Here is a 13,048-nt window from a genome sequence, read left to right as displayed (position 1 = left end):
AAGGATTGACTGTATTTTAACAGGAAACTTCTGAAGAAATACAAGGCTCTTGTTTTTTTAATAGTAACTTTTTTTCATTTAATAGAATGAGTCTGTCTTCTCAGGTATCATCCTTTATAACCAGGAAAACTTGGGCAAATAAATACCCCAAGCATTTTTTTTTTTTTTCTGTACGCGGGCCTCTCACTGCTGTGGCCTCTCCCGTTGCGGAGCACAGGCTCCGGACACACAAGCTCCGTGGCCATGGCTCACGGGCCCAGCCGCTCCGCGGCATGTGGGATCTTCCCAGACCAGGGCACGAACCCGTGTCCCCTGCATTAGCAGGCAGACTCTCAACCACTGCGCCACCAGGGAAGCCCCGCAAGTATTTTTATTTTAATTTCAACTATATGCTCAAACCAAAAGAATAAAAAATAAGTCAAGAAATCTTAAAGAATGGGTGAATCTATATGAGGACAAATTAGTTCAATCCCATACATATTATATCTCTGAAAAGCAAACATGAATTCATATTTTTCACATTAGTAAGGTGACAAATTATTGAGATGCCGGTAGCATGATTTGGTTATATCAACAAAGCATGTCTACAAGGAAGAATTCAGAGAGAAGCAGAGGGTAAAAAATTTATTGTCACACAGCCAAATTTGAAGTGTCGTTATGCAGAATTTCTGTTTCTAATCTTTACTTAGGTGTTCTGTAACTCATAAAGAATCAAGTTAAGTTTGCTGAAAGGTAAAATATCTAAAATTATAAGCACATAGATATTTAACAAAAGGTCTCCAAAGGCCCTAAATACATAGTTTCTTATCAGCAAGACACCCTGTGGATTTCCTGCTATCAGAAAATCCAGCATAAACCAATAAGCTCAGGTATGAATAAATATGATAAATCTATAGTAATGTAGAAAAAACAAACTAAACATTTATATCTGATTATACAATGGCAGAATTAAACAGGAGACCAGAAAATGAGTTCAAATCAAGCAGCTAATGCTTTACATTAAGGTAACAATTTTCTCAACGCCATCAGGACTTCCTTATTTCTCAGGGTGTATATCAGGGGGTTAAACATTGGGGTGACAATGGTATAGAAAAGAGAGAAAAACTTGTCTGTTCTTGAGGAATTTTTGGATTTAGGTCGTAAATATGTAATGATTCCAGATCCAAAAAATAAAGTCACAACCATGACATGAGAGGAACAGGTGGAGAAGGCCTTTGCTCTTCCTATTGCCAGTGGCAACTTCAGGAGGGTGGAGGTGATTTTAATGTAGGAGTCAAGAATCAACAGAAAAGGGATCATGACAAACAGCACAGCAACTGTAAAGACCATCATCTCATTCAGAAAAGTGTCCCCACAGGCCAGTTTTAGTATTGGGGGGATGTCACAGAAGTAGTGATTGATTTGGTTGGATCTACAAAAGGGCAGAGAGAAAATCTGGCATTTCTGCCCTATCTCAACTGGAACTCCAGTGATCCAGCAGGCAGCCACCAGCTGGACACATACTTTGTGGTTCATGACTAGAGGATAGTGCAGAGGGTTACAGATGGCCATGTAGCGGTCATAGGCCACCACTGTAAGAAGCAGGCACTCTATGTTTCCAAATATAAGGACACAACTCATTTGTGTTGCACAAGCAGACAAAGAAATGTGCCTTTTCTGAGTCCAAAGGTTTATGAGCATTCTAGGAAGAGTGACAGACACATAACAGATTTCCAAAAAGGAAAAATTACTGAGGAAAAAATACATGGCAGTCTGGAGAGTCTGGTCAGTCCTGGTTATGAGAATGATGATGCCATTTCCCATCAGAGTTACCACATAGATAAACAGAAACATCACAAAAAGAAACATCTGGAGATTGGGAATATCAGAAAATCCCAAAAGATCAAATTCCATCACTGAAGTGAAATTCACATCCACTAGGTCTTTTTGGGGTTCCATCTGTGAAAATAGTTACAATTAGACATTTCTGTTTTGGGGCTTGTTTTGTAATTCTATTAGTTAAAGGGATTTGAGGGAATTAGTACATAAGATTTCTATTCTCTATTAATGTTTAGCATTTTATGTACTGGACTCAACACAGCTGAAGTTTAATGGAGAAGATGTACGCTAAATTCTAAATATAAAAACATAATATCTAATTCTAGGTTTAACTTTATTGATTTTTTTTTTTTTTTTTTTTTTTTTTTTTTTTTTTGCGGTACGCGGGCCTCTCACTGTTGTGGCCTCTCCCGTTGTGGAGCACAGGCTCCGGACGCGCAGGCTCAGTGGCCATGGCTCACGGGCCCAGCCGCTCTGCGGCATGTAGGGTCTTCCTGGACCGGGGCACGAACCCGTGTCCCCTGCAACGGCAGGCGGACTCTCAACCACTGCGCCACCAGGGAAGCCCTGTACATTTGACTTTAAATGAAAGTGATGTGTTTGAGAATTATGTGTTTTCATTTTTGATCTGCTTGTGTGCAGAACAAAATCAATCCATTTTACTCCTCATATTAACAAACAGAATTCTGAGGCAGAAACGTTTGCATCCCACTTTCTCAGTGGTAGGGCACCGCCAAACATGTATTTTTCAGGAATTTCTCAACTCTTCCATTAGACCTTTCCCAAGAATAAGGCATGCCTTCCCTTCCATATCATGCAGCTATAATTCTTAACTATTTGTGCATACACTTTATTTGAGACCATTCTGATTGCAATTATCTATCAAAATAAACATCATGGCCATCAGGCATTATAAAGTAAGAACTTTTATTTATCTTATGCAAACTTGAAACTTAGGTTTGACAATGTTTTTTACCTATTGGTTGTTTAATTAATAATGACAAACTTGAAGGAAATACATTGATGATATGATTTCTGAAACTCTGCCAAGTAAATCTATTCTTAAATGTCCTGCTATGTGCCATCGGTCATTTGCATTTAAAAATTATTATTTTAATAATGTATCTAAATTGAAACACATGAAAATCAAAATTGAAAACTATAAATTATTTAAAATATGGTTAATAGACAGTTGTCAAAAATATCAAAAGCAGAGAATATATATTTTAGCTAGAGGGCATGTAAGCAAGTACAGTTTAGTCTGTAATTAATGAGACATACAGAGACTCAACTTTCTCCTGTATTGAGATATACTTGGAAACTATTGGAATTTAAAAAGAAAGGTGATTAGCATATTATAGCTTTAAATAATATCTGGGAAAACAGAAAACAAAACTCATTCTAACCAAGCTACACTTGTGCTAGTAAACTGCTTGCAATAACATATTATTGAATTGTGTTGATGTCCTCATGCTATATTATAGATGAAGAAACTAAGGTTCAAAGGTTTACATGACTAAACTAAAAAAAAAAAAAAATGTTTGCTTTGACTCCCAGGATTCATGAGCATTGTGAGAAAGGTAACAAATCCATAGTGATCTCCAAGAGGGAAAAATTGCCAAGGAAAGAATACATGGGGATCTGTGGGTCAAGACCCACTTTTGTCATTAGAATTATGGTGCTATTGCCCATCAGCATAATGATACATGTGACTAAGGACAATCCAAATAGAAACCACTGGAAATGGGGAACATCAACAAAGTCCAAGAGAAGAAATTCCATCAATCTAGTTAGATTTTCTTCTGGTGTTTTTGTTGTTGATGTTGTTGTTTTCTTTTTTCTTTCTTTCTTTTTCTTTTTCTTTCTTTTTTTTTTTTTGGTGCTTTATCTGTTGAAAGAGGAAATTTAGCCTGTGCTTTCACTTTTCCTTCCCTGACATTTCTTGTTCTTCAGTTTGTCTCAGGATGACTAGACTGGCTTTCATGATCACCGCAATTGTTTCTGATTTAAGAATGTTACTATATATGTATTTCCCACTTTCCAGTTTTGACCCCATAGGTTATCACTGTAAAAGCTCCACTGAAATTTCCTTCAGAGCCATTCCATATACTTTCTGAATACAGCCCAGGATAAACAATTTTTTCCCTAGTCAGCACAGTCACTAGAACATCATTGACAAATGTGAAGAAGACCCAGAGTTTTGCCTTATCATCATACATTTAATTAATTTCACTTCTAGACAAGCCTATCATACTTCTCTATACATTTCCCACTCAGTATCTCTATATCATAAAGTATCTTTTCTCACACGTTTTCAACTACCTATTTGAATCCTTCATTCCCCTCTCATCACTTGATTTTGAGCATACGTGTTACTATTTTTCAGTTCATACTATTAGACAGTTAAAATATTGTTAGCATGGTTATTGTCCTCTTGAGAATTAAATATCTTTTGATAGGGTAATAAGTGGAAAGCATAATTTTTATTCAGAAAAATTAACATGAGAACATAGACACAGATAGAAACACTGAAAGTGTTTAAACCTGGGAAAATAAGGACAGCATGGAAGGTGTTCATTACTTTTGTGTGTATGTGGACAGAGGGACAAAAATGTTGGCTATTTCGTATTACCCTGTGTGCTGTGTGCACCATCACTACATTTGTTGATCCTCAAAAAAAAAATTCTTTATTAACCATTTCTAACCTCACTCGTCTTTAGAGATAAGGATATTGAGACTCACTGAAGGTGGATAATTTGACCAATTGCACATAGTTTTGTGATTGGAAGCCAGTGCTTTTTTCCCCTTAGTTTCAAGTTCTATTTCCTTGATAGTTTACTCATGTGATATTAAGCAATTAGAGTTACTTGCTCATTTGTGAGCATTGAATGAGATAATATTGATAAAATTATGACCTATCAAATTTAAACTGATTATTTATTAGTTAGGTTATATAATTATAACTACAATTATATTACATTCTTTGTACTCTCCAGGTTTATAGCACATAACCTAGCAAAACTGTATGTAATAGGATTATTGGGTCACATGTTGGTAGTCATTATTTTCCATTCCTCCCTTTCATCAGAGCCAGGTCTAGAGTTAGGAGAGTGAAGAACTTAGGAAAATTTCAGAGGCTCTCAGTCCTACTCAGGGCTGATCCTGCACTTGCACGGCTTTTCACATGGGTCTTCCCTTCCATATTTCACCCTGGGCATCTCTTGTCTCACCACTTGCCCCAGCCTGTCTTTATCTCTGCATCCTGGTGGGAATGCACATTGTCCACCAAATTTAGCATAGGTAGAGAATCATGAGTAAGGAGCACAGTCCTCCCTGGATGGACTGACTTGAATTATCATCTGCTAGTTGTGTGAGTTCCTGCAAGGTACACAATCTCTCAGGACCACAGTCCTCGCAGCTAAAAGTGAGCCAGCTGTTGTTCCAACACCCGGATTGTTCTGTGAACTAAATCATTTAATGTATGTGAAACAACTTGTAGAAGCTCTGGCACTTATAAAGGTCTATATAAGTGCTAGTTATTATTATTACAATGAAAAACTAAGTTTTATTCTTCTGAATTTTAATCAGAGTTCCACACAACTTGAAACAATACTCTGTAATTAGCTTTTCTTTGTATCATGTGATTACTAGGGAATGGAGTGTGATTGAATGCAATCATCAAGTGTTATGAAATTCCCAAACAATTCAACTCTCAAGTTGCAAATTCTCCATGAATTTTTTGACAAAAAATTTTTTGTAATATTATCTTTACTCTGAAATCTAATACCTATAGTATGCATCACCATTAAGGCTTTAGTGTTGCAATTTGGCCAATTCATTTTGTTCCCTTTTTTTTTTTAACCGGCACTAAGTTATTTGGGGGGTAAGGGCAGTGACTATTTTCCTATTTGGGATCAATATAGACCCCAAAAAATTACGGTACACTCAATATGGTACTTAGTATTTGATGCTTTGATGAACTAAAGCAGTAGACGGTGTTTAAATGAAATCATCACTCTTAAAAGGGAGAAAAGAATTAATACATGAGAGAATAAAAAAATCCAATCTTTATGTATCACTTTTAAGAATGGCTACATTTAATTTAAATAATTTTGTTCTTATTACATGAGTATAGTCACTTACAGTACTAAATAAATTATAATTTCTAATTGTATAAGTCCAATTTTTTGATACTTAAATTATCAACGTATACCATGAAACACGTAAAATTTGTGTATGTTATTCTCAGTAGCGGAAAAAGTAGAAAAAGCAAATATTTACTCTGTGCACTCACTAAATTGTCTATATTATACATCTTTCTTATAAATGTTTAAGTACTTATTAATTAAAGAAAATAAATCTTAATGTTCTAATATTGCTATTTTTAAACTCAAGTCTCCATTCCCTGGAAAAATCCAAATGATTAAGGGGATATATGACAATATTCCAAATCAGTCTGATGTTGGTCATATCAACATATTTATGTATTTCAGCTACATCTGTACATTTAGTATAAATTAGCAAATTAAACCCTGTAACTAATTTAGAAATCATTGAACTGAAAATTATTTCATTATTTCATACATTTTAAATTTAAAAACATTTACTTTTACCTTTAAAATAAATGTTCCTTGAATTCCCCCAAAGTTGGAATTGTATTAACTAGATCATTTTATATTAAATCTATTTTTAAAAATATCATCAGGTCTATAATTAACTTAAAAATGCTTTTTATAATATCTTGCCTCAAAACCAAGCTTATCTCCATTATTATTTATTATGCTTACACAAAATATATCAGATTCAAGTTTTTGTGTTTCAAAATAATTTAATATCATTATTTAATATTTTATTTAAATATAAATTATATTTAATTGAATCATAAATATATGGAGATACTTTAACATGACACATTTGCTATATTAAATATTAATTTTAATAAAAATTAAGAATTGAAGCTTATAAGAGTATAAAATAGTTCATATTTACCATACTTATTTGAGTTTATGCTGATTATTTTCTCACTGAAGAGGGTTTAAATATTTATAATACTTGAGCTGAAATCAGTTACTTAATCAAAGACATTCAACTTACCTTTAAAATAGTCTGTTCTTTCCAAAAATGAAGGGCTTCTTAATAGTTTCTCTACCCCATGGGATCTCTTTGACCAGATAACATTACATTTCCAATTAAAAGCATCATTTGGCACTCTATCGTTTGTTTTATTTTATTTTTCCCAGCCAGCTCTCACTCTACCTATAATACTTTCACTTCAGTCTCTCCATGGATAGAGTGCACAGCACATTTTTATTTCTTAGACTTGAATAGGACGCTGAGCAATATAACTGGAGATCATCCAATACTGACACACACCCAATTCATGTTCTATTATGAACACTCCATAGTGAGCCTCTATTCAATTAAACTGAGCTTGCATCACAATTTCCTGAGCACGTTTTTCTTATATTCTCCTCTAAAATAGATTTCTTAATCAGTATTCACTGTTCTGCACATGTAATAGTTGTAAATGCCCTGATAATAAGTACAATTTTAATCCCTAAATCTTATGTTATTGATTCCTATATGAGCACCAGGGAAACCTGAGAGATAACTGTTAGATTATTATACCTAGATTAAAAAATTAATTTTAGAACCCCTGCTCATATTAATAGGAGAAAGAGTTTTCTTTTTAATGTAGCATTTTATTACCTTTTCTCAATTTCATTTCTAGTGTGTATGCAGTGTTAAGAGAAAATAATATCAAACTTCATGTAGAATAAAATAAAATACTTGAATTTCCCAAATGAGATAATGGGAAAGATGCCAGCAACATAGTCTGTGTCTTCTGGGCTTCAATTCTGGGAAAGACAATTATTTCCAGCATTTAGTTTAAGAATGTTGGCTTGGATCCAGTTCCTCCTGTCAAAAATAAGATTTGCTTCCTGTTATTTTGTAAATAGTGGCTTTTAAGGGTTTATGATTACAAAGAGAAAATATTTTCAAGAGAAGGGACTCTGATGGTAGTGTGATAAGAGAGAGTGACTCAAAGTAATTACAAAGTATCAGGGGACACATGGCAGAGATCACGGAAGGTGAGTGAGGAGTGGGTCATGAGAGAAGCCCGCCAGGTCTGAGCTACTGCAGATGCACATCCAAAATGTAGCTGTGCTGGAAAGGAGTTCTAAAGCCTCATAATTAGCACAGTGTAGTACTATGCATGAATAGAGAGATATTCTGATGCCATAGGATAGAAAATTCAGAAAAAAAGACTCAAATGTATCATCCAATACCAAGATAGCATAACAAGTTTGCAAAATATAGACTTTATTGTTATTGGCATTGCACAGTACCCTTTGAGTAAAAATTATATATTTCTATTAATATTTCATTTCACACTAAAACAGGAAAATTTCAAATGATGCATAGGTTTAAATATCGTATTCAAAGTGAAGTAATGAAAGCATTCTAAATTAGTTTGTATAATTTTGATGCAAGGAAAGATTAACTTTGGCTCAAAATTAGAATTGAGGATACAAAAATTTTAAAAATCAACTACATAAAGGTAGGTAATTCTACTTAGTGGAAATGAACATGCAACAAAGGTAAAGTTAAACTAGCATTGATGAAGTTGGAAAAAATATGTCATATCTCAGCTAACCTGTTATTTTACATTATGAATAAGATGTTTTTTAACTATGAAGGAAAAATCTAAAATAAAATTAGAAAAATGAGACAAACAGATTAAGGAACAGTTCACAGGAAAGGGAGGAAAATCATCCTTTAAACATATGGAGGAATACTCAGTTACATTCAAGAAAAAGGAATGAAAATTTGTACAGCATGGATGTAGTTTGTAAAACAGTCTAAGACACTTCCTCAAGCAATCTCTTACGAAAACACATTTTATACACTTGTGAGAATGCAAATGCCCAAACCCATGGAGAAGAATTGGGCTCCTTCACCTATTCCTTGAATCAATAAACATGCATGGGTATGATTTTATGCAGTTTCACATTTGTCAGCATTGTTTGTACTTCTGAAAGGTGATGTCACCATGTGTGAATGATCATGTGGACTATCTTTCTCTGACTTAATGAGCCTTTATTTTGATGCTGTAATCTACTTTTTATTTTTCTCCCACAGTTATCTGATTCCTTCAAACTAAGAGTTTTATAATTTAGCCAAATTTGTCTAGTGGTTTCAGAAGGAAGACTGGCTTGCTGTGACCCTGTACATCACAACCAGAAATGGAAGTTATTTCTTGATATTTTTGATGTTCCTAATTATATTCAGCTTATTTTTAATTATCTCCATTTATAAAAGGTTTCATTTATTTATCAACAGCATCGCCAGTGCTGGAAAATGGATTTTTTTTTTTTTTTTTTTTTTTTGCGGTACGCGGTCCTCTCACTTTTGTGGCCTCTCCCGTTGCGGAGCACAGGCTCCGGACGCGCAGGCTCAGCGGCCATGGCTCACAGGCCCAGCCACTCCACGGCATGTGGGATCCTCCCAGACCGGGGCACGAACTCGTGTCCCCTGCATCGGCAGGCGGACTCTCAACCACTGCGCCACCAGGGAAGCCCGCAAATGGATTTTATTAGTCAATTATCTGTTTGTTTTGAAGAAAAGGGCAATCGATTTGACTGATTTGGCTGCAGGCTAAAATAGAAGCATGTCATCAAAAGAGAGCATTAGGTTTTTTGTTTCATTATAAAATGGTGTATTCATTAAAGAAAATTTAGACAGTAGAGGGAAAACTAAAACAACAAATCTTTCAGGTGTGACATTTTGATATATTTCTTTCATCTTTTTTAGGCATAGTTTTGTTTAATTCAAATATTATGTCCTATAGAAAAGTTTATGGTGGAGACCTTCAAGATGGCAGAGGAGTAAGATGTGGAGATCACCTTCCTCCCCACAGATACATCACAAATACATCTACATGTGGAACAACTCCTACAGAACACTTACTGAATGCTGGCAGAGGAACTCAGACTTCCCAAAAGGAAAAGATGCCCTCAGGCAACTTACACACAGAGGCAGGACTAATCCAAATTTGAACCCCAGGAGCTGTGTGAACAAAGAAGAGAAAGGGAAATTTCTCCCAGCAGCCTCAGGAACAGTGGATTAAATCTCCACAATCAACTTGAAGTACCCTGAATCTGTGGAATACCTGAATAGACAACAAATCATCCCAAAATTGAGGTGGTAGACTTTGGGAGCAAGTGTAGACTTGAGGTTTGCTGGATGCGACTGACTGGATTTGGTTCTATGTTTATATTAGTTTAGTATTTAGAGTTTATTATCATTGGTAGATTTGTTTATTGATTTGGTTGCTCTCTTCCTTTTATATATATATATATATATATATATATATCTTTTTTCTCTTTTTTGTGAGTGTGTATGTGTATGCTTCTTTGCGTGATTTTGTCTGTATAGTTTTACCATTTGTCCTAGGGTTCTGTCTGTCCGTTATTTATTTATTTATTTATTTTTAGTATAGTTTTTAGTGCTTGTTATCATTGGTGGATTTGTTTTCTGGTTGGGTTGCTGTCTTCTTTCTTTCTTTCTTTTTATTACTATTTAAATTTTTTATTTTTTATAATTTTTTAATAACTTTATTTCTTTTTATTATTTCTTTTTTTCTCCTTTTCTTCTGAGCCATGTGGCTGACAGGGTCTTGGTGCTCCAGCCAGGTGTCAGGTCTGTGCCTCTGACATGGGAGAGCTGAGCTCAGGACCTTGGTCCACCAGAGACCTCCCAGCTCCACATAATATCAAACAGCAAAAGCTCTCCCAGAGATCTCCATCTCAATGCTAAGACCCAGCTCCACTCAAAGACCAGTAAGCTACAGTGCTGGACACCCTACCCCAAACAACTAGCAAGACAGGAACACAACCCCACCCATTAGCAGAGAGGCTGCCTAAAATCCTAATAAAGTCACAGGCAACCCAAAACCCACAACTGGATGTGGTATTGCCCACCAGAAAGACAAGATGCAGCCTCATCCATCAGAACACAGACACTAGTCCCCTGCACCAGGAAGCCTACACAACTCACTGAACCAACCTTAGCCACTGGGGGCAGACACCAAAAACAATGGGAACTACAGACTTGCAGCCTGTGAAAAGGAGATCCCAAACACAGTAAGTTAAGCAAAATGAGAAGAAAGAGAAACACACAGCAGATGAAGGAACAAGGTAAAAACCCACCAGACCAAACAACTGAAGAGGAAATAAGCACTCTACCTGAAAAATAATTCAGAGAAATGATAGTGAAGATGATCCAAAATCTTGGAAATAGAAAGGAGAAAATACAAGAAACGTTTAACAAGGACACAGAAGAACTAAAGAGCAAACAAACGATGATGAACAACACAATAAATGAAATTAAAAATTCTCTAGAAGGAATCAATAGTACAATAAATGAAGCAGAAGAACGGATAAGTTACCTGGAAGATAAAATAGTGGAAAAAAGTACTGCAGAGCAGAATAAAGGAAAAAGAATGAAAAGAATTGAGGAAAGTCTCAGAGACCTCTGGGACAACATTAAATGCACCAACATTCGAATTATAGGGGTCCCAGAAGAAGAAGAGAAAAAGAAAGGGACTGAGAAAATATTTGAAGAGATTATAGTTGAAAACTTCCCTAATATGGGAAAGGAAATAGTCAGTCAAGTCCAGGAAGTGCAGAAAGTCCCATACAGGATAAATCCAAGGAGAGACACACCAAGAAACATATTAATCAAACTATCAAAAATAAAATACAAAAAAAAAATTAAAAGTAGCAAGGGTAAAGCAACAAATAACCTACAAGGGAATCCCCATAAGGTTAACAGCTGATCTTTCAGCAGAAACTGTGCAAGCCAGAAGGGAAAGGCAAGACGTATTTAAAGTGATGAAAGTTAAAAACTTACAACCAAGATTACTCTACCCAGCAAGAATCTCATTCAGTTTGATGGAGAAATTAAAATCTTTACAGACAAGCAAAAGTGAAGAGAATTCAGCACCACCAAACCATCTCTACAACAAATGCTAAAGGAACTTCTCTAGGCAGGAAACACAAGAGAAGGAAAATACCTACAATAACAAACCCACAATAATTAAGAAAATGGTAATAGGAACATACATGTCGATAATTACCTTAAATGTAAATGGATTAAATGCTCCAACCAAGAGACATAGACTGAATGTATACAAAAACACACCTGTATATATGCTGTGTACAAGAGACACACTTCAGACCTAGGGACACATACAGACTGAAAGTGAGGGGACGGAAAGAGATATTCCATGCAAATGGAAGTCAAAAGAAAGCTGGAGTAACAATTCTCATAACAAACAAAATAGACCTTAACATAAAGTTACAAGACACAAAGAAGGACACTACATAATGATGAAGGGATCAATCCAAGAAGAAGATATAACAATTGTAAATATTTATGCACCCAACATAGGAGAACCCCAATACATAATGCAAATGAGAGCAGCCATAAAAGGTGAAATTGACAGTAACACAATAATAGTAGGTGACTTTAACACCCCACTTTCACCAATGGACAGATCATCCAAAATGAAAATAAATAAAGAAACAAAAGCTTTAAATGGTACATTAAACAAGATGGACTTAACTGAAATTTATAAGGCATTCCATCCAAAAACAACAGAATACACTTTCTTCTCAAGGGCTCATGGAACATTCTCCAGGATAGATCCTACCTTGGGTCACAAATCAAGCCTTGGTAAATTTAAGGAAATTGAAATTGTACCAAGTATATTTTCCGACAGCAATGCTACGAGACTAGATATCAATTACAGGAAAAAATCTGTAAAAAATACAAACACATAGAGGCTAAACAATACACTACTTAGTAACCAAGAGATCACTGAAGAAATCAAAGAGGACATCAAAAAATACCTAGAAACAATTGACAGTGAAAACACGATGACCCAAAACCTATGGGATTCAGCAAAGGCAGTTCTAAGAGGGAAGTTTACAGCAATACATTCCTACTTCAAGATCAAGAAACATCTCAAATAAACAACTTAACCTTACACCTAAAGCATATAGAGAAAGAACAAAAAAACCCCAAAGTTAGCAGAAGGAAAGAAATCATAAAGATCAGATAAGAAATAAATGAAAAAGAAATGAAGGGAATTATAGCACAGATCAATAAGTTAAAAGCTGTTTTTTGAGGAGATAAATAAAATTGATAAACCATTAGCCAGACT

General features: G+C 35.1%; 1 protein-coding gene across 1 annotated transcript; it reads right to left on the bottom strand.

Annotated features, from left to right (window-relative positions):
• Window positions 1-999: 999 nt before the first annotated feature.
• OR10AG1 (olfactory receptor family 10 subfamily AG member 1) lies at window positions 1,000-1,938 on the bottom strand (the record flags this gene model as incomplete). Its single annotated transcript, XM_082627249.1, has 1 exon — window positions 1,000-1,938. One exon carries the CDS (start codon window positions 1,936-1,938, stop codon window positions 1,000-1,002), a length of 939 nt encoding a protein of 312 aa, XP_082483375.1.
• Between the last annotated feature and the right edge of the window lie 11,110 nt (window positions 1,939-13,048).

Source organism: Mesoplodon mirus, assembly GCF_964341445.2.
Source record: "Mesoplodon mirus genome assembly, chromosome: 7".
NCBI classification, from domain to species: domain Eukaryota; kingdom Metazoa; phylum Chordata; class Mammalia; order Artiodactyla; family Ziphiidae; genus Mesoplodon; species Mesoplodon mirus.
This window is presented reverse-complemented; position numbering and strand designations above follow the sequence as displayed.